The sequence below is a fragment of the Chelonoidis abingdonii genome, chromosome 6 (assembly GCF_003597395.2).
Source record: "Chelonoidis abingdonii isolate Lonesome George chromosome 6, CheloAbing_2.0, whole genome shotgun sequence".
Lineage (NCBI taxonomy): Eukaryota > Metazoa > Chordata > Testudines > Testudinidae > Chelonoidis > Chelonoidis abingdonii.
In genome coordinates this window covers 132,802,964-132,824,539 of record NC_133774.1, presented here as the reverse complement: position 1 = coordinate 132,824,539, position 21,576 = coordinate 132,802,964, and the positions used below count along the sequence as shown (strand labels likewise).

The following is a 21,576-nucleotide window of genomic DNA, read 5'->3' as shown; positions in this document are numbered from 1 at the left end:
GCAGAGTGCCTCAATGTTCCCTACTAGGTCCAGTGTTGTTTAATGTACTTATGAATGATCAGGGAAGGGGAATGAATAGTGAGGAAGCAAAATTTTCAGAGGAGACCACATTATTTAGATGAGTTAAGAATGGTGCTGTTCCAGAAGATCTTCAGCGAGACCCAAAGAAGCTGATTGAATGCATAGTATTATGGCAAATGAATTCAGTACCAGTAATGAAAAGTAATGTACAACGAAGGGGGAAAGTTAAGCTACTAATGCACCTTCCAAGGTTCTAAATTAGTTGTATCAACTCAGGAAAGGGACCTGGGCTTCATTGTAGATAGCTCAGGGAAGATGTTTGCTGTGTAGCTGTGGTCAGAAAAGCAAACTTTGCACAATGAATGGGATGGAGAATAATATGGAAAATATTACACACACACACATCATTAAGGTAGCAAAGTCAGCACTCGGAAGTTAGGAACAGCCAGATTTCAAGTTGACTGTGCAAGCTTGTCATCTTCTTTCTGTAAATTGATTAAGATAGTCTTTAATTACATGATGATATCCTACTTTTTCCCCAGGACCCCTGCCTCCTTGAATGCACTGCATAGATGGTACTCACTGAGCAGCGAGCTAATATTTTATCCTCATTCAGTGTGTGAAACCATACTTTATTTAGTGCACACCATCCAAACCTTGCTCTGAATGTGGTTTCGTTTCCTCATTGGCTTTTTCTGTGGTACTCATTACTAAAGTATCTGAGTGCTTCACGAACATTTATAAATTTATTTTCATAGGACTCATGAGATGAGGTGGTGGTGGTATCCCCATTTTGCAGATAGTGTCTGAGGCACAGAAAAATTAAGGCCAAAAGTTCTTATGTGAAGAGCAGTTGAAAAGATTCGGATTGTTTACCTTAGCAGTGAGATAAATAAGAGCGGGCATGAAAAAGTATGTAAATAGAGAAGGTAGATCAGGAGCTTCGGTTTTTCCTCTCTTATAACGTAAGAACAAGGGAAACATTCAACGAAATTAAAAAGTGGCCAACTGAAAACTGATGAAAGGAAATACTTTAAACTATGTAACTCATTGCTCGCGGAGGTCACTGACGTCAAGAATTTAGCAAGATTCATAAAGAGATTGGCCATTTTATATGGATAACAAAAGTATCCATAATTGTTATAATTATTTTTGAAGGGATATTAAGCCTCATGATTCAGAGCTTAAGCCAATCTCTAACTATTAGAAACCAGGATGAGTCCTAATGTGGCAGCTGACTACCCAACTCTGCCTACTGTAGAGTTCTTATGCCTTCCTCTGAAACATTGGGTGCTAGTCACTCTCGGACAGGATGCTGGATTGGGTGGACCTCTGTTCTGTTGCAGCATAGCGATTTCTGTGCTCTTGTGTAGATGTGGAGCTTGCTTATAGTTATCTGTGCCTTTGGCACCTGCGGATGGGGTTACTACAGTGCCCTCCATTTGATACTGCTATGGTAGGCTACTTTGAAATTTCAGTTGATGCAGAGCGTAATGGCCTGCTCAGTACTCTTATTGGCCTCAAACTTATTTTTAGGTGCAAATCAACGTTTTGGTTTTGACCTGCTGTATAAAGCTTTATATCACTTGGTTTCTAGCTACTTCCTCGGTTGACTTCAGCTAGTTGTGATGTTCAGGCTGACAGCCTCCTAGTTCAAATGGCAAGGCATTGTCACTGAAGTGCCTTTGAGTCCAGTAATATTTTATATCACTTATATAGTACATCTACAGATCTCAAAATTGCTTTTTAAGGGTGAGTACACATTATTGTCCTCACTGGATAGATGAAAAGCTGAGGCCTAGAGAATGTGTTCATTTTTGTTGTATGCTCAATAGTGAGCCAGAATTTCTTGGGTCTTTCAGGGCACTTTGCAAAGCTCATCTAGTTTCCCAGGCTTTCTCTGAGGGACGTAGGTAGATTTGTTCTGGGGAAGAGGTTCAGGTTGGGTGTCTGGAGGGGTTTTTGTTGATATATCTTCCAGTTAAATTCTTTAGTTTGTATATTTTAAAAATTAAATTGTGCCTAGACAGTATCTTGGCTAGGCATGTTGTATAAACTCTCATTCGTCTCAATGTAGTAGTTTTTACTTCCTTATTCATCTTATTGGGATGGTTTTTGTGTGTCTGAATTGTTTCCCTCAAAACTGCTTTGTTTAGAACTTCCAGGAAACTTTGGACTTCTTCCTCTTCTCCATGAAACTTTCTCCCACTTCTTGAGCGCTAGTGGACAGCAGGGTAATTTTTTTTATTATTTGCATTGTGGTGGTGTCTAGAGGTTGTAACAGACATTTGGGCCCCCGTTACGGTAATTACTGTACATATGCATAGTAAGACACATTCCCTGTCCCAAACAGCTTGTAGTGTAACCAGACAACAGACCAAGGATTGGAAAAAGGAAGTATTACTATTCTCATGCCATTTTATTTTTGTTTTAACAAATGGAGAATTGAGGCACAGAAAAATTAAGTCACTTGCCTGAGGTCACACAAGGGAGTTGGTGACAGAGCTAGGAATTGAACCCAGATCTCTCAAGTCCCAGTGCAGTGCATTATAATTACTAGTCCGTGCTTCCAGTCTCCTTTTTTCTCGTTTCACTTGTTACTTCATGCAAACCTACTTTACTATTTAGTATTTAAGATTTGGAATCTATTTTTAGTAATAACTTGGAGCTTCAAATTTTGGTCAAAATAGTGTTATGTGACTCACTCACTATCCAAAAAAACCCACCCCAATAAAGAAGAGGGTGGGGACATGTAATTTCAGAAATTTGGCAGTGTGATTCCATCCTACCAGTAACGAAGTAGATGACGACACTCTCGGTCTGGGTTGTAATTCCATTTTATTTCATACCTCAGATCAGATTTGGTCCTCCGCCATCACTTTCACCATTTCCTGATGCCTAAATTGTCTTTTTGGGAGGCAACATTTCTTGTCTTGAGTGCTGTGTCTGGTCCGATAAATTCTTATTTTCTTTGATCTCTTCTGTTGCATCTTGTTTTCCGCAAATTGTCTTTGCCTCTATCACTTTTTTCCTTCCTCTCCTTTTGTTGTTCTCCCACTCCCTCTCCCTCTCTTTTATCCCCACAAGTTCTTCTAAGGTGGGGTTTTCAAAGGAGCCTAAGGGTTTTAGGCACTTAAGTCCCATTGAAATTGAATTGGACACCTTTGAATAGCTCTGCTGGAAGCACAACTAAACCCGGTGTACATTAGGAAACGTCACACACAACGTTCCTAAGGTTCCCCTGTTTATAAAATGGTTCAAGTACTAGTACGGCCTAGAGAAAATGGTGTTAGTGTTGAAAAATGTCTTGTCTATTCTGCACTACCACTGAAACAATCTTAAATTCTAGTTTGTGGGAATTATTTTAATGAAAACCATTTTCAGCAATAGATATACTTCCTAGCATAGACAAGGCTCCTGGGCCTCACCAATGTTAGCCTAATGAGAGTAACACAAATAACATTCTTGGCTAAGCTGCTGTTGGCCAACTATCTTAGACTTTGTGTTTGAAAATTGAAGGAGTGGAATAGAAACGGTCTGGGCACAAAAAGTTAGTATGCGTGATTAGTGTCCTGAACCATTTTAGTATTGTCCCACATCTATACTAGTGCTCTTCTAAAGAGTTTCAGTTGTAACCTTCTGTGGGTGCCTATCCCATATTTACCAGTACAGCTTCCAAAAGCAGTGGGTTCTTGGTGATTTCAAAGTCCGTAGATGTATTGAGAGATAATAGTGGGAGGACCGTTCAACTGTTTGTGCTGTTATGCCAGTAACTTCTGTCTACACTGGCAAAGAAATGACTCTGATGGAAACAGAATTCAGATTTGCTGGCTATTTTTGGGAGACACACAAAAAACGAAACAAACAAAAGAAAACTTCCCACTGGTTTTAACACCTGTTCATCTGAACTGGAATTAAGACTGCTGGGAGCCCTAGTGTAGACAAGGCATCAGTGGTTGGATCTGTTTCTGTCACCTTTTTAGTGAAATCTGCTGCAAAGCAATGACTGCTATAGTTAAAAACAGGTCTGGCTGCTTGAGACGGTCTACACTAGCGTTTCCAGCAGTTTTACCTCCAGCCCAACAAAGCTGGTGTTAGAATTGTTGAGATTCTTTAGTAAACTTTCCCAGTGTAGACCAGCCAGGTTAATCCAAACACTATTTGGCACGTGTCTGCATTGTCTGAAGTACTTGTATGTGGATGCATGTGGTATTTTACCAGCATGTTGGAGTAACAGTTGGTTTTTTAGAGTGGTAAATATCTCTAATGTATGCAAGTCCTTAATGAGAAGGGGGACAGAATTCTGGCTTATTGGAGGCTGGCAGAAATCAGGCCTATAATTCATGAGTAGAGTTCTTCCAGTGGTACCTGTGGTGAAATCTACTGCAAACAGGGCACAGGTGTGTTATCATCATGATGTAAAACCCTCTCTCCCCCATCTCCCACACACTTATAGACAGGGTCAGTGAGTATTTATGTTGTTGTCTTATACCTCCAGTGCCATTCCCCTCCCTAAATGTAACTGTGGATTGATTAGGGTAGGTATGGGATTCAGTATGCAGAGAAATATGGAAAGACATTTTAAAGGAATTGTTCAAGACCAAAAATAAACTTTAAGATGTAAATAGGTTTTGAAGACTTAAGGACACTGAAGCTTTATAAAAGAAAACTTGAGAGCAGTAGCTATCAACCTTTCCAGACTACTGTATCCTTTGCAGGAGTCTGATTTGTCTTGTGTACCCCCAAGTTTCACCTCACTTAAAACTACTTGCTTACAAATCAGACATAAAAATACAAAAATGTCAGTCACAGTATTACTGAAAAAAGCTGACTTTCTCATTTTACCATGTAATTATAAAATAAATCAACTGGAATATAAATATTGTACTTATATTTTAGTGTATAGTATATAGAGCAGTATAAACAGGTCACTGTATGAAATTTTAGTTTGTATTGACTTTGCTAGTGCTTTTTATGTAGCCAGTTGTAAAACTAGGCAAATATCTAAATGAGTTGATGTACCCACTGGAAGACCTCTGCATACCCCAGGGGTACGTGTGCCCCTGGTTGAGAACCATTGCTTTAGAGAGCCATGAAATTCTCTATTACATTACATCTTAACATTTTTGAAAAGTATGGAAATGTAATTATGATACCTCAAACAGTCCTAACTTGGCCCCTGTCCACTGCTATTATGGGCATTGTCTGTGCAAGATGAAAATACCTGTGCTAAGTTGATATCTCAAGCACTATATATCTGGGTGGTTTCAGTCACAAGCTATCACTTCTGCTGTTGACCGTAACTATCTCTTCCTCTGTTTTAAGAAGTTTGTATTTGTAAACATCTTCAGTTAGTTCCATTGTGGATTTAAGTTGCATGATGTGTGTAGCTGAATTGCAAGCTGACTAGTCCCTGATATAGATCACTCACTAGGACTTTATATGTTTTCCAGCATCCTGCTGTCAGTTCTTTGGTATCTGTAGCTTTAGAACAATCTGAGTGAAAATGCTTCTTGATCTGTGCTGATGGATAGAGAGAAAGCAGAAGAATGAGTGCTCTGGGCTGCAAAATATACTCTTCCAGGTTTCTTGAGATGCGGGTAGCAAATTACCAAATTGTTATGGCACAGTATCAATATGCCCTGTAGGATGCTGTTTCCCCCCATCCTAGATACCTTGTATGAGGAGCAGGAAGAGGCTACTCAGGACTTTGTTATATAGAGGATTGTTTGTAGCAAAGGATGCTCTTAGAGCATCTGATACTTCTGATTCATGGACCAGGCCAATAAGGATAGCCATTGTTATAAAACACCATTCTTGCTTTCTAGACTGTCATCTGAAGCTCAGTCAGAAGTAGAGGATTTGCCTTTTGAGGGACATCTCTTCTGTTGAAGACTGAGTGAAACTGAAAGTTACCCGTGCCACTGTTTGCTCCTGAGGACTTACAGAGGCTGCTATAACACAAGAGAGTTCGCCTGTCCTGCTTTTAGGTATTAGAGGTAGTTACCAAATACATCAGAGGTTCTCTTTCTACTATAGACCTCAGACCCAGCCTTGTTGTCTGTATCCTTCCAAGAAGCAGGGATAATACAAGCAAGGCCACTAGAGTTTTAGCTCAGGAGCTCATCAGTTTCTAGAGCTGAGATCTGACGGGATTATTGAGAATCCGTGACCAGAGTCTTGTTAATATTGCACCTCTTCCCTTTTCAAGTTAATATTGCACCTCTTCCCTTTTCAAGTTTCATTTCTCAGCATTAAGGTGCCTGGTATCCAATTACTTAAGATCAATGAGTGCTGAATATTGTTTGCAGTGGTTACATTCAATTTCACACCAAATCTCCTTCAAAACCCACTTCTTCTTCCCTCTTCATGGATCCTTCTCACAAGATAGAGATTTTGGAGAAAGCTGAATCTCTCCTTAACAAAGGAGCTATACAGGATGGTGCCAGATCTTTTCTAAAAGATTTTAAAACCTGTTGAATACCACCTGAGTAAACTTCATGTCACTTAACACTTAGAGACTATGGCTATTAGGGAGGTGTGGACCCTCACAGCTGCCTCAGTTTCTTCCAGCAAACCCAGGAGCCTTAGGGGAATTGCCAGTAGTGTGAGGAAGTGGGGAAGGTGAGTGTGAATGTGCAGAAGCAGCACCCAGCAGGACCAAATATATATATTCTGTGCCAAAGTAGAAGTTAAAATCATGGGAGGCTGGAAGAGCCAAGTATGAGAGATAGTGTTTGGAAACCTTTTGTTGTGCTGTATGTAGATAGTGCTAAACTGCTGCACAATGACCTGTGCCACATTTGTACCCATTTTTCTTTACCACTTAAGGCAGGATTACAACTGTTTGGGTAATCCATTGACATAGTTAGGATGCTGGTATGAGCTGCTGGGCTGTTTACTGTTGCATTGCTCTGGGTACGTCTACACTGCACGATTATTTCGAATTAGCTTAAACCGATATTACAAAAGAGATCTAATAAAATCGGTTTAGCGCGTCCACAGTGGGATCACGAAATCGATTGTTTGCGTCCATGGTCCAAAGCTACCATCGATTTCAGGAGCGGTGCACTGTGGGTAGCTGTTCCTCAGCTATCCCATAGTTCCACGCCGGTGTTGAGAAGCACAGTGCCTGATGGGGCAGAAACATTGCCCCGGGTGGTGCTGGGTAGAGCCTCACCCCTCCCTTTGTGAAGGCAGCAGACAACCCTTTGCGCGCTTTTCCCGGAGTGTATGAGCAAACGCCATAGCACAGCAATCATGGACCCTGAGATCACAAACAGTATCCTGACCTTGTCAACACTCGTGTACTTCTGCCAGCAGCATTCAGTCACAGAGGTGACATTACAGTACTCAAAGAATTATTTATTTTACTCTTTCACGTGCTGGGGGGGGGGGGGGAGAGACTGACGAGCAGTTCGTAAACCACGCAGACACTGTGTATTAAGCTACAGACATTGGGCGCTCAGCCAGAATGCAAATAGTTTTCAGAGACTGCTGTGGAGACTGGTAGCTGTAGTTCTCATTACCCCCTCCTCCATGAGCATCCGTTTGAGTCCTGGCTTCCCGTTACGGGTTTCACGCACCGTGTGTATCCTGGAGTTTATTTTTCAAAACGCTTTGGCATTTCCTGTTCTTTAACGGAGCTTCTGATAAAAACAGATTTGTCTCACCATACAGCGATCAGATCTAGTATCTCCCGTAAGGTTCAAATGCAGGAGCTTACTTTTGCATTTGAACTGCATCGCCACCCGTGCTGATCAGAGCTGCGACCGTGAAAGCAGGAAATGTCATTCTAAAGGTCTCGGGGCTTTTCCTGTTTACCGGCACTCCGCATCCGAGTTCGGATGCGGACCAGAGCGGGTCAGTGGTGCACGTGTGGATACCTCTAGGAGGCAATAATGTCGAATTTCCGTCCACACGAACCCTAATCCGAGTTATCACTTTCGAATTTAGCGCTACTCCTCTCGTCTGGGAGGAGTTCCGAAATCGATTTAAGGAGCCGTTTAACTCGATATTAATGACGACGTCGTGTGAACGGGTACAGCGTTAAATCAGTATATCGGCCATTAAACCGATTTAAAGTCGCAGTGTAGACCTGGTCTCTGTGAAGAAATACTGGCAGCACAGTAAGGTGACAGGCCACCCTAGAACATGCATGGAGGATCCTGGTAAGAGAAGAGTTTGGCTGTACCATTTCCTGCAGATTCCAACTGTTTGGAATGCCTGCTGGCATATGCAGGTTGGAGGTATAGGCTGATCAAATGTGGTCACGTTGCCCACCAATTATTATTATTCTGTCAAAAAGGATATTTTGTCTGACAAAATCTGATCCTATAAATCAGTACTGCTTATTCTGTAAACGTAGCTTATTCTGTAAACATCTGTGTGGATGTTGACTTTTTTCTTAGAAATGCAGCTGTACCTGTTAATACGAGTATAATGATCCCATGCAGTGTTGGTGGAAGTACTTAATGAATGTTGCTTTTTTTTTTTTTTTTTCCTTTAAACAAGTTAGTGTCTTGCTTGCTTTGTGCCAAGGTCAGCCTCATTATCAAGTGTTACTTAAATAAAATTTTGGGCTAGTTTAATTTGGTCTCTCAGTCTATGTTGTCAATATATATTTCTTTGCTAATGTTACTAGGAGATCAGCACTGGCTCTTCTCTTGTGCACTTTTTGCTTGTGTGATGGGATTTACAAACTCCACACTGGACACTAAGGGGTTAAGGAATTGCTCTGGGCCAAGGCAGCTCTGCTCCACCACACCTGTAGTAAATGCACCAACTGGAAGAGGAGTTAAAAGGCAGGGGAGCAGGTCATTTGGTGTCTTCTCGGGGAAGAGAGCAGACCTGAAACCTGCAGCTCCAGGAGCAAAAAGCTGAGGAAAGGCAGAATCCCTCCCTAAACAGCTGCCAGTGGTCTCTCCCTGAGATGAAGGGAGGACCTGCTGCAGGGAGAGCCTGAGAGGGAAGCATTCCCCTCTCCCTTTCATAGGAACTGTGGACTTCGTTAATCCCCCTTTATTTTTGTTCAAACTACCCGAGCAGGGGAAAGCCCTTGGCCTAAGCTGGCCCAGGAGGCTGGGCCCTACCACCAGAGGAGGCAGTTGCTGCCCGAGAGAGAAAAGAGAGTGACCTCACTACACTCAGGTGCCAGAATGTGCCTTTTGGTGAGCAGACATCCCTCACACTACCTAAACCCAGACAGTGACTTTCAGACAATTTCAGGGAGGTGGTTGGAAATGGCCCAGGGAGAGCGGGCAGTCCCAGCTGTCAGAGCACTGGCAGCTCTCAAAGGGCCCTGGGTGAGAGCCCAGTGGAGTGGTGGAGCCTGGGTTCCTCTACCAACAGCACCGCTTGCACGTCAGGGGCCTAAGCCCCGACCACTAGACAGTGCTCCCCTAACAACCACCCTGAATGAGGACTGTCACAGCTTGCTTGTAAGATATATAGAAATACTACCATATCTATTCGTCAGTGGTACACAAACTTTTCCAGTTGCCATTACCCTCCCCTCCCCTCTTAAAGGAATCTGCATCTCCTCTCTTCCCCCCACAATGACTGCACAGTCATGGCTTCCTCAGCAGCAGAGCTTGGGTTGAAGGCAGAGCTGGAGATGGAATTGAGGATGGGGAAGAGCTGGGATCAGAGGTGGAGCTGGACTGTGTGGGAGACAGAATGAGGGCAGAACTGGGCTGGGGGTGGAGCAGGACTGGGGGCTGAATGGGGTTGGGGGAAGAGCTAGGCTGGGGGTGGAGCAGGGCTGGAAACATGGTGCTCCCTTCCCACCCCCTGTAGGGGCTGGTATGGGCCCTATCCTCTGGCTGTGGGGCACACCCCCTGATGGTGTGTGGAGGAACAGTTTGGGGACCATAGCTATATATGTTCCAGAGAGCTTTGGGAGTAAATGGCTCTTTTCCCCTAATGTGAATTACAGTTAATATCTTTCTCAATAAATAAAAGAAAAAATTCAGATTAAAGGATCCCATAAGTAGAAAAATGTGAGTCCTGTTAGAAAATGTTTTGAGTGTCATGCTAATTTCCACACCTGTTCTGTCATCTTATTCAGATCAGTAGTTGGAATGATATTGCACAAGACTCCTTCAGGTGTGCTGCTAAAATCCAGAAAGTTCAATAAGCAAGTTTGTAGGCACTGAGGATTTGCCAATGAGGGTGTGATATTTTGTCTGATCACTTCTCTTCAAAATGGATGTAGTATTTCTACTTTTGTTTTTTTAATTGAGTTGAATATGAATAGGGTCGCAATCTGATTTGTCAGGAAATGTAGTTATGTAGGATTATAGGCCATATAACGATCCTTGATCAAATGCATAGATTTATTTCAGTAGAGAGAGACTGTCAGTACTTTTTGGCTTATTAACTGTCTAGGAAGCATTTTAGAAGCTGGAAACTTCGTGACTGAGATGATTGAATAAGGCCAAAATTATCAGAAGTGTTCATTAATTTTGTGTGCCTTGTTTTTTGAGAGTCCAAGTGAAGGATCCTCTGCCTGATTTTCAGCTAAAGTTAAGGAGCTGAACACTTCTGAAGATTTGGCTGTAAATCAATAATAAAAAGTGATTGTGCTTCCCCTTGCTGGCATGCCATAGGAAAATATAAATTAAATGTTGATAACTACTAATCAGAATTACACTCATATGGTATGTGAATGTAGAGCATTCATATGAATTCACTTGGGAGTAAACAGATAAAATGTTTAAAAACTTCTATAGGTGACTGTTAAGTAATATGGTGACTTATGGGTTGGTTGTTCCGAAGATCATAAACAGCACATCATCAGCAGTTTAGCATCTGGATTTTTGGATTGGGCTCAGTTAAACTGAAATGAGCCTTGGTTTTTCTTGTTTTCTTTTAAATGTCACCTGGTTTGTCACACAAAATAAGAGCTGTATTTCCTGTTAATTATAGGTGGACACAGTATATCATTCAGCTGGAGTTCCTGCTGTGTAGTACCAATAAAATGCCATCTTTCTCAGCTGACAAACCATTCATAATTAGGGAGCTAGTGAAACAGTGTCGTGTTCCTAAGATTTTTTTTTTTTAAAAAGTATTAAATCTTGGTCATTTTCATTAATGGTTTTGGAGAGGCCCAGAGTGTGCTTTAGCATGTTTTAAGAGGTAGACTTTGTGCTTGTGATGTCATGCCCCTTGCTGGCCAGTCTGGCAGGTGCTATATTATGCACAGGTTCTGCATGTTACACTGGCTAAATCCCTGCAACGTGGCTGCTTTGAGATCCTTGGATGAAAACTGCTGTAGAAGTCCAGAGTTACTATGTTTTTATGATTATTTTTGTTGTTACTGGATTCTGAGTTGCTTGCTGCTCCAGAGAAGAATGGTTGGGCCAGGCTATCCAACTCTTCTCACTTCTGCTGCCCCAGTAGAAAGTCTTGAGTTAGAAGAATATGTAAAATTCAAGTGAGCCCTTGAAGAGATTCACCTGTTATGCTGCATTACTGTGTCAGGTGTTTCTAGGGAGAGCAACTACCATTGCTTTTGCGGTGTTGAGGCCTGCTGCAAGAGTAAATTAGATGAGTGTCTTCAGGCTGTGCTGTGGGGGGAGAGAGAGAAAAGAAGAGGAAACAGACTGAAAACAACTCAGGAAAAGAGACCCCATGATCTGCATTAGGAAAGAAAATCAGAGTTAAGCTGGAAAGATACAAAAATGAGAGGCATCATAAGCAGGATTGGTAAAAAGTACACAGTGAATGCATTATTAGGTTTTATTTGACAAATACTGTTTTTGTATTATTTAACCAGCTCTGGAGCCAGTCATGGCTTTTGGCAAACACATTGTTGGATAAAATACATACGTAATTAATCTAATGTGTTTTAATATTTTTCTGCTGTTTGGCCAGCCCTAGTAGGTACACTGTCAGATGGCTTCCATTTAATTACACACAAAAATTCTGTTAACATTAAGGTTGCAGAGCCAAGCACTCCAAAGTTAGGAAATGCCAGAATTAAGGTTGCCTGTACAAGCTTAATTTGTTTTCCTTCAGTGTCTGCATTATGATACTGTCTTTAATTACATGATCACAGAACTTTTTTTCCAAAGGACCCAAGTTTCTTTTAGTGCACAGGATGGATAGTGCTCGCTTATTTTTATTTTCTCATTGTTCAGTGTGTGGCCCCATGCCACAGCGCACTATTCAAAACCTGCTCTGAAGACACAATTACGAATTTCCTCATGGGCTTTTCTGTGATGCTCATCACTATGGTATTTGATTTCTTCACAACAATAATGCATTTATTTTCACAACACCCCTGTGAGCTGAGAAGGATGATATCATCTTCATTTTACAGTTGGGGAACAGGGGCACAGAGATTATGGCCAAAAGTGCCCACTAATTTTGGATGCCCAATTTGAGACTACCAGGAGCTGATTTTTCAGAGTATTTAGCATCATACAGCACTTCAGTATATGTTCAAAGCACGGCTCCCATTGACTCCATTTGCAGCTGAGACTACTCAGCACTTCTGCAAGTCAGATCCCAAGGTTGCAAGTCAGGCACCTAGAAAATGAGGAACATGAGTGACCGTTGTGAAAAGTTTGGTTTTAAGTGACCTAGCAACACTGGCACTGATAAAATCCAAGAACATCCTTTCTCTTCCTGCCATCCCAGGCCTCATTCCAACTTCTGCAACAAATGAAACATACGTTCTCCAAACAACATTCCCCTTTTCTCTGAAAATATCTTCTCAGTGTGCAGTGGCAGTCAAAAAAAGCTAACCATGTTAGGAACCATTAGGAAAGGGATAAGTAATAAGACAGTAAATGTAATGCCACTGTAAATCCATGGTATTGAATACTGCATGCAGTTCTAGTTCCCCCATCTAAAAAAAGATATATTAGAATTGGAAAAGATGCAGAGAAGGGCTACACAAAGGAGTAGGGGTCTAGAAGAGCTTCCATATGAGCAGAGATTAAAAAGACGGGGACTTTTCTGCTTGGAAAAGAGACAGCTAAGGGGGGATATGATAGAAGTCTGTAAAAATCCATGAATGATATGGAGAAAGTGAATGGGGAAATGAAATCTTCACATAACACAAGAACTAGGGGTCACCTGATTTAAATTAATAGGTAGCAGATTTGAAACAAACAAGGAAGTACTTCTTCACACAGCACAGTGTCTGTTAGCTCTGTGGAACTCGTTGCCAGGAGATGTTTTGAAGGCCAAAAGTATAATTGGGTTCAAAAAAGAATGAGTGAAGTTCTTTGAGGATAGATTCATTAATGGCTATTCGCCAAAATAGTCAAGGATGCAACCGCATGCTCTGGTTGTTCCTAAGCCTTTTTCTGTCAGATGCTGGGACTGTATGACAGGAAGTGGATCACTCGATAATTGCCTCCTGTTCCATTTATTCCTTCTAAACGGTCTAGCATTGGCCATTGTTGGAAGACCGCATACTGGGCTAGATGACAATACTGGGTCAGACCAACGGTCTGTCCTTATGTTCTCCTTTACTACACAGCCCTGATTCATCCTCAGAGTGGGTCCATCCTGTGCTGCGGGGAGAGTCCTGTGTAAAAAATAGTCTTTAATTACATTGTTCTATTCTATCACATATGCATAAGGGGGCCGAAGTAAGGTTGCATGGACAATCTTAATTCTGGCATTTTCTAACTTTGGAGTGCTTGATTTTCCTAGAGCTTTTCAAAGAAAAGGTTACCGGAATTTTTTTTAACTCTGTAAACCTATTTTTCTCTAGCCTAGTTCTCTGATACAGCTGAATGGTTTTGGCTACAATTTTCAAAAAAAAAACCACCCTTCAGCCTGAGGCAGACATCCAGCATGGGAAATTTCAGCCAGTGGTTAACATTTGGTGGTGATATAAGCAAATAAAAACAGGGTCTTTTAAAGGGAAGTGTCAGGGTAAATAGGTACTACCAGCCACACCTACAATATTCTCCAGAATTTAACATTTAAATGCAATACAGACTTGTGTTTTTGCAGGGTTATGGCTTTGAGGGGTTAAACCCAGCACAGCTTTTTTTTTTTTTTTTTAATTCTGGTTTGTAGGCTTACACTGGGATAGTCAAAGGGGCCTGAGGGAGTTTGGTGGCCAAGTCCTATGGAATTTCAAAGGGATTTCACCACCCAGCTTGCCTTTTGAAGCGCTCAGTCTTAGTTCATAGGTTAGTAGATGTCAAGTAAATTTGTCTAGCACCACATATAACTCATGAAGTAAAGCTGGTGTAAATGAGCATATTCATTCTAAAGAAGGGAATGCTGAGAGAGAGATGGTTCTACAATATGTAAAGGGATAGGAGGAGGACAAGGATTCAATTACCCTCATTTGTTGATACAGACAGAGGAGGAGTTTTAAGCTGTGCTTCAGTTTTGTCCAGAAGACTAGCTCTGATAGCACTGTCAGTTATCAAATATTAAAATAGTGAGGGTATCCACAATCATCACTGCTGCAATATGCTGTTAATCAGATCTTGCCTTCATTACACCTGACAGGCAAGGAAAGCTTTCTAGCTAAGTACTTCAGCCACAGGAGTCATGTCCATTGTAAATGGTTTACAGGGATCAGTAGAGGATCTTTTCTTTGGTGGGTTTTTTATAAATGGGCTCTTTGCATCCGCGAACATTGCCGAATATCTACTATTTAATACCAGTTGAGACAGAGAGCAAGAAGCTCTACTGCAGTGGTCCCGAAACTCTGGGGCATGGCCCCTAGGCAGGTGTGGAGGAATGTCCATGTGGAGGCAGGGGAGGGAAGGAGCGCCACGCAGCCCTGCTCTCCCCCTAGCTCCACTCTGGCCCTCACTCCTGGCTGCAGCTTGGCTGCCAGCCACCACTCTTGGTTCCTGGCTGCAGCGCTGCTCCCAAGTCCCAGCCTGGGGGAGCACAGACGCATTCCATTACTGGTAAGGGGGAACATGAGAGGAAAAGTTCGGATATCACTGCCCTACTGAATCCATTCCATTTCCATTGTGAAACTGTATGCTTTTTCTCCTATTTCACCTTGTGTATGACATGACAAGTAGCTCCTATGAGTTTCACAGTCCTGCCTTATTCTCATTCAGTATGAGTTTACACCATCACACTGAGAGGGATCTTTCATTTTTAGCTGTGACCTCCAAACTTTGCTACTTCACCCGGATACAGAATTGCTGCACCTGGCAACTTGGAATCCTACCTAGGTTCTTAACATTAGATAACATAATTTGTCTCATGTAAGTCTAGAAGGTGCTGTTGGAGTCATTCTAGCTTTTTGTTTTTGTTTTTCTGGGAGTCGTCCATTGAAACAGGCATGTCTTTTAATTTGGTTTTGTAGGGATGGATTACCTTGAGTATGCTATCTACCTTCTCTTTTGAAACTGTTACTTTCCCTAATAAAATCTGTTAACTATCCCTACTATTAAAGTGTAGTTGGAGCTAATTGTGGTTTACCACGCTTGTGTGATTGAAAAATCTGTCTTTACTCATTTACTGAAGAAGCATCTACTTAAAGGGATTTTGTATGTAAACCCTCCGATTAGACATCTCACTGCTTCATGGGATTTGTATTTGGTTTTAAGTAAACTCAAGAACCATTTTGGGTATCAACTATATTTCTTTTTAAAGTGACTTTTCTGGTTACTCCTATTTTGGCCAGACAAGTAGGTGAAATTCAGACTCTCTGTGTCCTGCTTTGCATTATTTCACAAAAATAAGACACTGCTGTTTAATCTAAGAGCTTCTTACCCAAATTGGTCTACAAATTTCATCTCACATAGACTGTTGCCCTTCCGATCTTACGCTTTGAGATCTCGTAATTTGTTTGATGAGGCTTGGCTACATGAATTGAATGTGAAATAGGTCACATTTATCTGGACAGGACTAAGCTTTTTCATAGATCATCCTGGTTGTTCGTTGCATTTGGAGAGAACTCAAACGGGGAGTCTATTTCTTCAGGGACAGGCCAAGTGGCTATTTCTGTGTATCCAAAGTAGTTATTCTTCATTCTCAGAGAGAACTTCAGGTCATTCTACAAGATGTGTGCAGCCTCAGCAGCTTGTCTGTGTGTGGTTTTTTTTAGTTTTTTAAATTCAAAACCCAAATTTGGTAGGTAGTCAGGTGGCATTTGAACCATACTTTTATCTTGCATTTTCTTCCTCTGTTGAAATCAGATCAGATGCTCACTTCAGTCTCATCAGTTAAATACTGCTTAGCTCTCCTGTTATGAGTTTTTTGCTTCTGTAGGTTAATTCCTAGTAGAAAGAATCCCATAAAGGAAGGAGGAATTTTACTTATGACTCACTTGATTTGGAGGAGAGGAACCTACAGTCACAAATGTGAAAGTGGCATTTTAAAAATAGTGTAAGCTTCAGCATAGTTTTTCATCTAAAATAGCTATGTTAAAATATGTGTAGTAATTTATTGTGTAAAGTGTTTTCATGCATCAATAAGCAAAAAATGTAATGTGAAAATACTGCTTTCTTTATATTGAAGGAGGGAACAATTTTTTTTTGTCCATAGATACTAGTATGGCATGTTCTGATTTGTCTCATTAAAAAAATCTGTTTTGTGTTAGTATTATTAATAGATATCAAGAAACCGTAACCTTTTATGAACTGAGAGGATTGCTAGTGAGGTAAAGTATTACCAAAAAACGGGTTAGGACTGCTGTTTAATCAATTATAAGTACTATCTTAAGCTTTGAGCACACTGCTGCCCTCTAGTGGAGCTATCTTGTATTAAAAAAAGACAGTCCTATTTCCATTGGATTGTCAAAAGGACAGGGGTGGGAAATAAAGCAGAAGGGAGAGAAGAGAGGTAAGACTAGACTAGAGCAAATTCTGATTCTGAAAACAGTAACAAGAAGTTGAGACTAGGGTCTCAGAAGTTAAAAGAATCCAATTCAAAGATCCTAGCTATAAGACTAAGAGGGAAATTGAGTTGAATTGTTTTCCTTTGCCTTTAAGCAGTGAGAATTGACTAGGAGAGTAGAGGTATGTGCTCATGAAGTGTTGGTAACATTCCAAACTGGAATGTTACCATCTCTTTGCACCTGCTCTCATTGCACATTCATATTTTAGTAATAATTTAGTAGGACATAGTGATTTTTTAAAAAAAAACTTTATTCATTTGGCTCAGCCCACCCAATTGAAAGTGAAAAACATTTACAATTGCTCTCCTGTTAATATAAATTTATAAAATGCGTTGAAAATCGTTTTAAAATTGCTGTTTCAGTACTTTTCAGTTGTCTCACTGAAAGAGACGTACTGTAAACTATCAGGGGAATACAGTGGAGGAGACTGAAGGACAATTTTCAGTTCAGATGAAGATTCATAAATGTATATTTAAAAAACACTTACATTAATGTTAGAGGGCCTGCTTGCATTTACATCAAGCACCCTTTGACACTGAGGCACCTGCCAAAAGCAGCGTAATCAGAATTGCTTTCAGAGTGTCTAGATTCTTGCCATACCTGGTCTAGTGGTTCTCAACCTTTCCAGAGTACTTTACTCCTTTCAGGAGTCCAATTTGTCTTGTATACTCCCAAGTTTCACCTCACTTAAAAACTACTTGCTTACAAAATCAGAAATAAAAATACAGAAGTGTCACAGCACACTATCACTGAAAAATAGCTGACTTTCTCATTTTTACCATATAATTATAAATCAACTTGAATATGAATATTGTACCTACATTTCAGTGCATAGTATATAGAGCAGTATAAACAAGTCACTGTATGAAATTTTAGTTTGTACTGACTTCACTAATGCTTATTATGTAGCCTCTTGCAAAACTAGGCAGATATCTAGATGAGTTGACATACCCCCGGGAAGACCTCGTCGTGTAGCCTAGTTGAGAACCACTGGTCTACAGAATTTTCCCTCCTATTATCCTTTTTTATATTAGGACCCTTCCCCATGCTCATTTTCTCTGTAAATGTCAAATTTATATTCTGAGAATTTGTTTGCAATGTTTAAAGTAAATGGGGAAAAGGATTGGACACAGGAGATAAGCTGACAGACCTGCTGTGCTCATTATCATTAAGATTTTTTAAATAGAGTGGTCTGGATGTAGTGTTGATTTCAGTATGCAGTGCAAAAATCTGTTACTAGATTGTGGGGATTAAAAATTGAAAAAAATCCAAAAGCTGCTAGCACAACCAGGTTTTTGATCTCCAGAGGTTGACAAACTTTTCTTAAGACTTTCACAAGAAAAGGAGTGTGGTTGCTGTGAGGAGGATAATAGTTTGCAGGAGGATCTGAGCAATATCGGTGGGTTGGGGGTATGAGATTTTGGGCTGTTCTGTGGTAGGCTTTGAACAAGAATGGGAATAATCATAGAAGAGCCAAATCCAGGGCAGAGGGTTTTAAAAAAATGGGAGCATAAAATGAGTCTCTTAGTCAAAATTTTGGAGCCTAAATAACCTCATTATCAAAAGTGCTGAGCGCCTAGCAGGTTCTGCTGGTTTTAATGGGAGCTCTGGGTATTCAGCACTTATTTAGGTGATTAAATATTGGCTTAGGCTTCCAACTTTAGTTTCTCATTTGAAAAATATTGAACTAAGAGAGAGAAAAATAGTAATGTTATACCATTTGTTGCAATATGTTAGAACAGGGATCAGCAACCTTTGGCACGTGGCCCGCTAAGATAAGCACCCTGGAGGGCCGGGCTGGTTTGTTTACCTGCCACATCTGCAGGTTTGGCTGATCATGGCTCCCACTGGCTGCAGTTTGCTGCCCCAGGCCAATGGGGGCGGCGGGAAGCGGTGGCCAGCACATCCCTCTGCCCATGCTGCTCCCCGCAGTCCCCATTGGCCTGGAGCAGCGAACCACAGCCAGTGGGAGCCGCGATCGGCTGGACCTGCGGACGTGGCAGGTAAACAAACCAGGGTGCTTACCCTGGCAGGCCGCATGCCAAAGGTTGCTGATCCCTGTGTTAGAAAAATGAGATGATACTGACCTGGAGTGAAGGGAAGTGAAATACTGGCATGCAGAGTTGTGGAGAGACCTGTGTTTTGGATGATGTAATATTTACATAAGAATAGCCATATTGGGTCAGCCCAAAGCTCCATCTAGCCCAGTATCCTGTCTTCCAACAGTGACCAGTGCCAGGTGCTTCAGAGGGAATGAACAAAACAGGTGATCCATCCCCTGTTGTCCATGTTGTGTTCTGGACCTAGAATTGCAAGTAGTAGTGATGTGATACAAGTCTTTAGAATTATTATTTATTTTTTGCAGCTTTAGTATATACATTTTGTAGTTTTTGAAATTTATGAAGGGATCATAAAAAGCTTTGGGACATGCTATTTGAAAATGTTCTGGTATATAAACATTTTTTAGTGCATACATATGTATTTATTTAATATTTTAACAAAGCTTTAAAAAAAACACAAGCTGTGTTTTCATTTATATTCTCAGTTAAGGGTTGTGTCATTATTTTCCCAGAAAGAATACCCAGTGGGTTTTCTCTTTTTTTTTTTTTTTTTTTTTATTTGAACTTCTGTATCATTCTGAAATGTTTTGTGAAGAAAACAATTTTTGACACTAGAAAGTTTATTTTCCCACTTAAATCTGTGAATGAGTACTTTAAAGAGTTAAAAAGGCTGTGATAACTTAAGGGTTTTTATTATGACATAAGGAAGTGACAGAACTGTCTAAAAGCCTACAAGGTAAGGGTAATGGGTGGAATCATTTGGTGATTGGAGAGAGGTGCATATCTGGTGGGTGGAATAAACTGTCATTGAATGTTAAAGGAAGAGGAGCGAATGAAATTATGAACTGTTGGAGGGACTGGGCTTAAAATTTAGAGGCATGGGCAGAGCAATTGATGATGTGGTTCTCTCTAAAGCTAGCTGTCTTCTATATTTTTCACTCTTCACTGTATTGAACTCGGAAGGTGGTGGCTTATCTTTCTAACTGTACTAAGTGTTAAAGGTACTGATAGTAATGCCACAGGTTGCTTTGGGTTCAGTGATCATCAAACATCAGGATGTGAATTTATCTGACTGCATGTACCTGAAGTTGAAGGAAGTGGTAGGAAGCAAGCAATTGAGTGAACTAAAGTAATGAAAACAGATGATTCTTCACAATCATTGTGTAAACATTATCAAAAGTTAAATAGCAATATTGAAGAGATTCTTGTTTGTCTCAGAAAGTGCAGGAAATAAGTTTCTTCAGCTCCTTCAAGATCAAATATACCACTGAATGGGGTTTCCTCTGTTGATGGGGAAAATCAAAATATTCATGAGTTTGATACTGTAAGTGAGACATTGATACCATCATCTTCATTTATCAGGGGTAGCCGTGTTAGTCTGGATCTGTAAAAGCAGCAGAGAATCCTGTGGCACCTTATAGACTAACAGACGTTTTGGAGCGTGAGCTTTCGTGGGTGAATACCCACTTCGTCAGACGCAGGTATCCTGCATCTGACGAAGTGGGTATTCACCCACGAAAGCTCACGCTCCAAAACGTCTGTTAGTCTATAAGGTGCCACAGGATTCTCTGCTGCTTTTATCATCTTCATTGAAATATAAATATGATGAAACACTTAAACACTATTCCAGTCCATGAGCAATTTAAAGAAATGATTGAAGCACTTCCCCATGGATATACTCCTCCAGACAGATTTAAATTCACAAGTCCAGTAGTAGAATGTGGCAAGTGAAGAAACGAAGGAAAGATTAAAGGAAGAACTAAAAGAATCACTATTCATGCTATTGCACAATGTCAAACAAATGACCAGATAATGGCTTACAGGTATCCATACAGGGGGAAATCCTTTCCTATTCAGTCCTATTGATTCTGAATCTAAAAAGAAAACCACAGAATGATGTTTAAGTTGTTGAAGACATCACTTGGGAGAAGAGTCTGACAAGGAGATCTTTGCCATTTGCTTAGACAATGAAAATAAAATAAGAGCTTTTGAAGTGCTGTTGCACTAAAATTCCAGTGTATGCTATTGAAACCTGATTGAGCATGGAGTAACACCTAACAGAGCTCTAAAACAGACTGGAAATTCAAACATTCTTCAGCAGGCACCATCATTGTTATGGATAATATGATTGGTTGTCCCAGCTTTCCCAATGACTCCTGGTGGAACTCCCAGGAAATTGGTGGCTGCACTTGCAGCTGACTATGAAAAGCATGTACAAATTTGCACTGAGCATGAAAAGGACTTTGATCAACATATGGCACACATTTACACTAGTTCCTTTCTATAGAATCCTCTAATTTACAAAAGCAATTGAAGGAAATTTAGAGATTTGACAGATTACAAGCAGATGACACTCCTGTTGCAGTCTGTGACTCTATCTAATTAACAGCAAAGAATTGAAATCACATGGACAACATCTCAAAATGCTTAGGAGAAGCTTTGAAACCTTTCCATGACATAGCCAGCATGACTAACTCTAAATACAAAGTTAGAGCTCAGAATAAGGTAGAAACTGAAAAGTGGCTGATGGAACATAATCCTGATTATTTTTTTCTTCTTTCCTAGTGTTTTGAAATAGGAGATCTAGATGGCTACTGCAGATATGTTTTGTGAAAATGATTTTGTCAAACTGTTACATCAAAAAAATGGAAA

General features: G+C 40.7%; 1 protein-coding gene across 1 annotated transcript in view; it reads left to right on the top strand.

The window, feature by feature from the left end:
* The first annotated feature begins 8,179 nt into the window (after positions 1-8,179).
* KCMF1 (potassium channel modulatory factor 1) overlaps positions 8,180-21,576 on the top strand; it is a 74,368-nt gene continuing 60,971 nt past the window's right edge. The window contains exons 1-2 of the mRNA XM_075067507.1: positions 8,180-8,192; positions 9,099-9,191. Of these exons, the coding sequence (XP_074923608.1) occupies positions 8,180-8,192; positions 9,099-9,191 (106 nt within the window). The remainder of the gene's footprint in view (positions 8,193-9,098; positions 9,192-21,576) is intronic.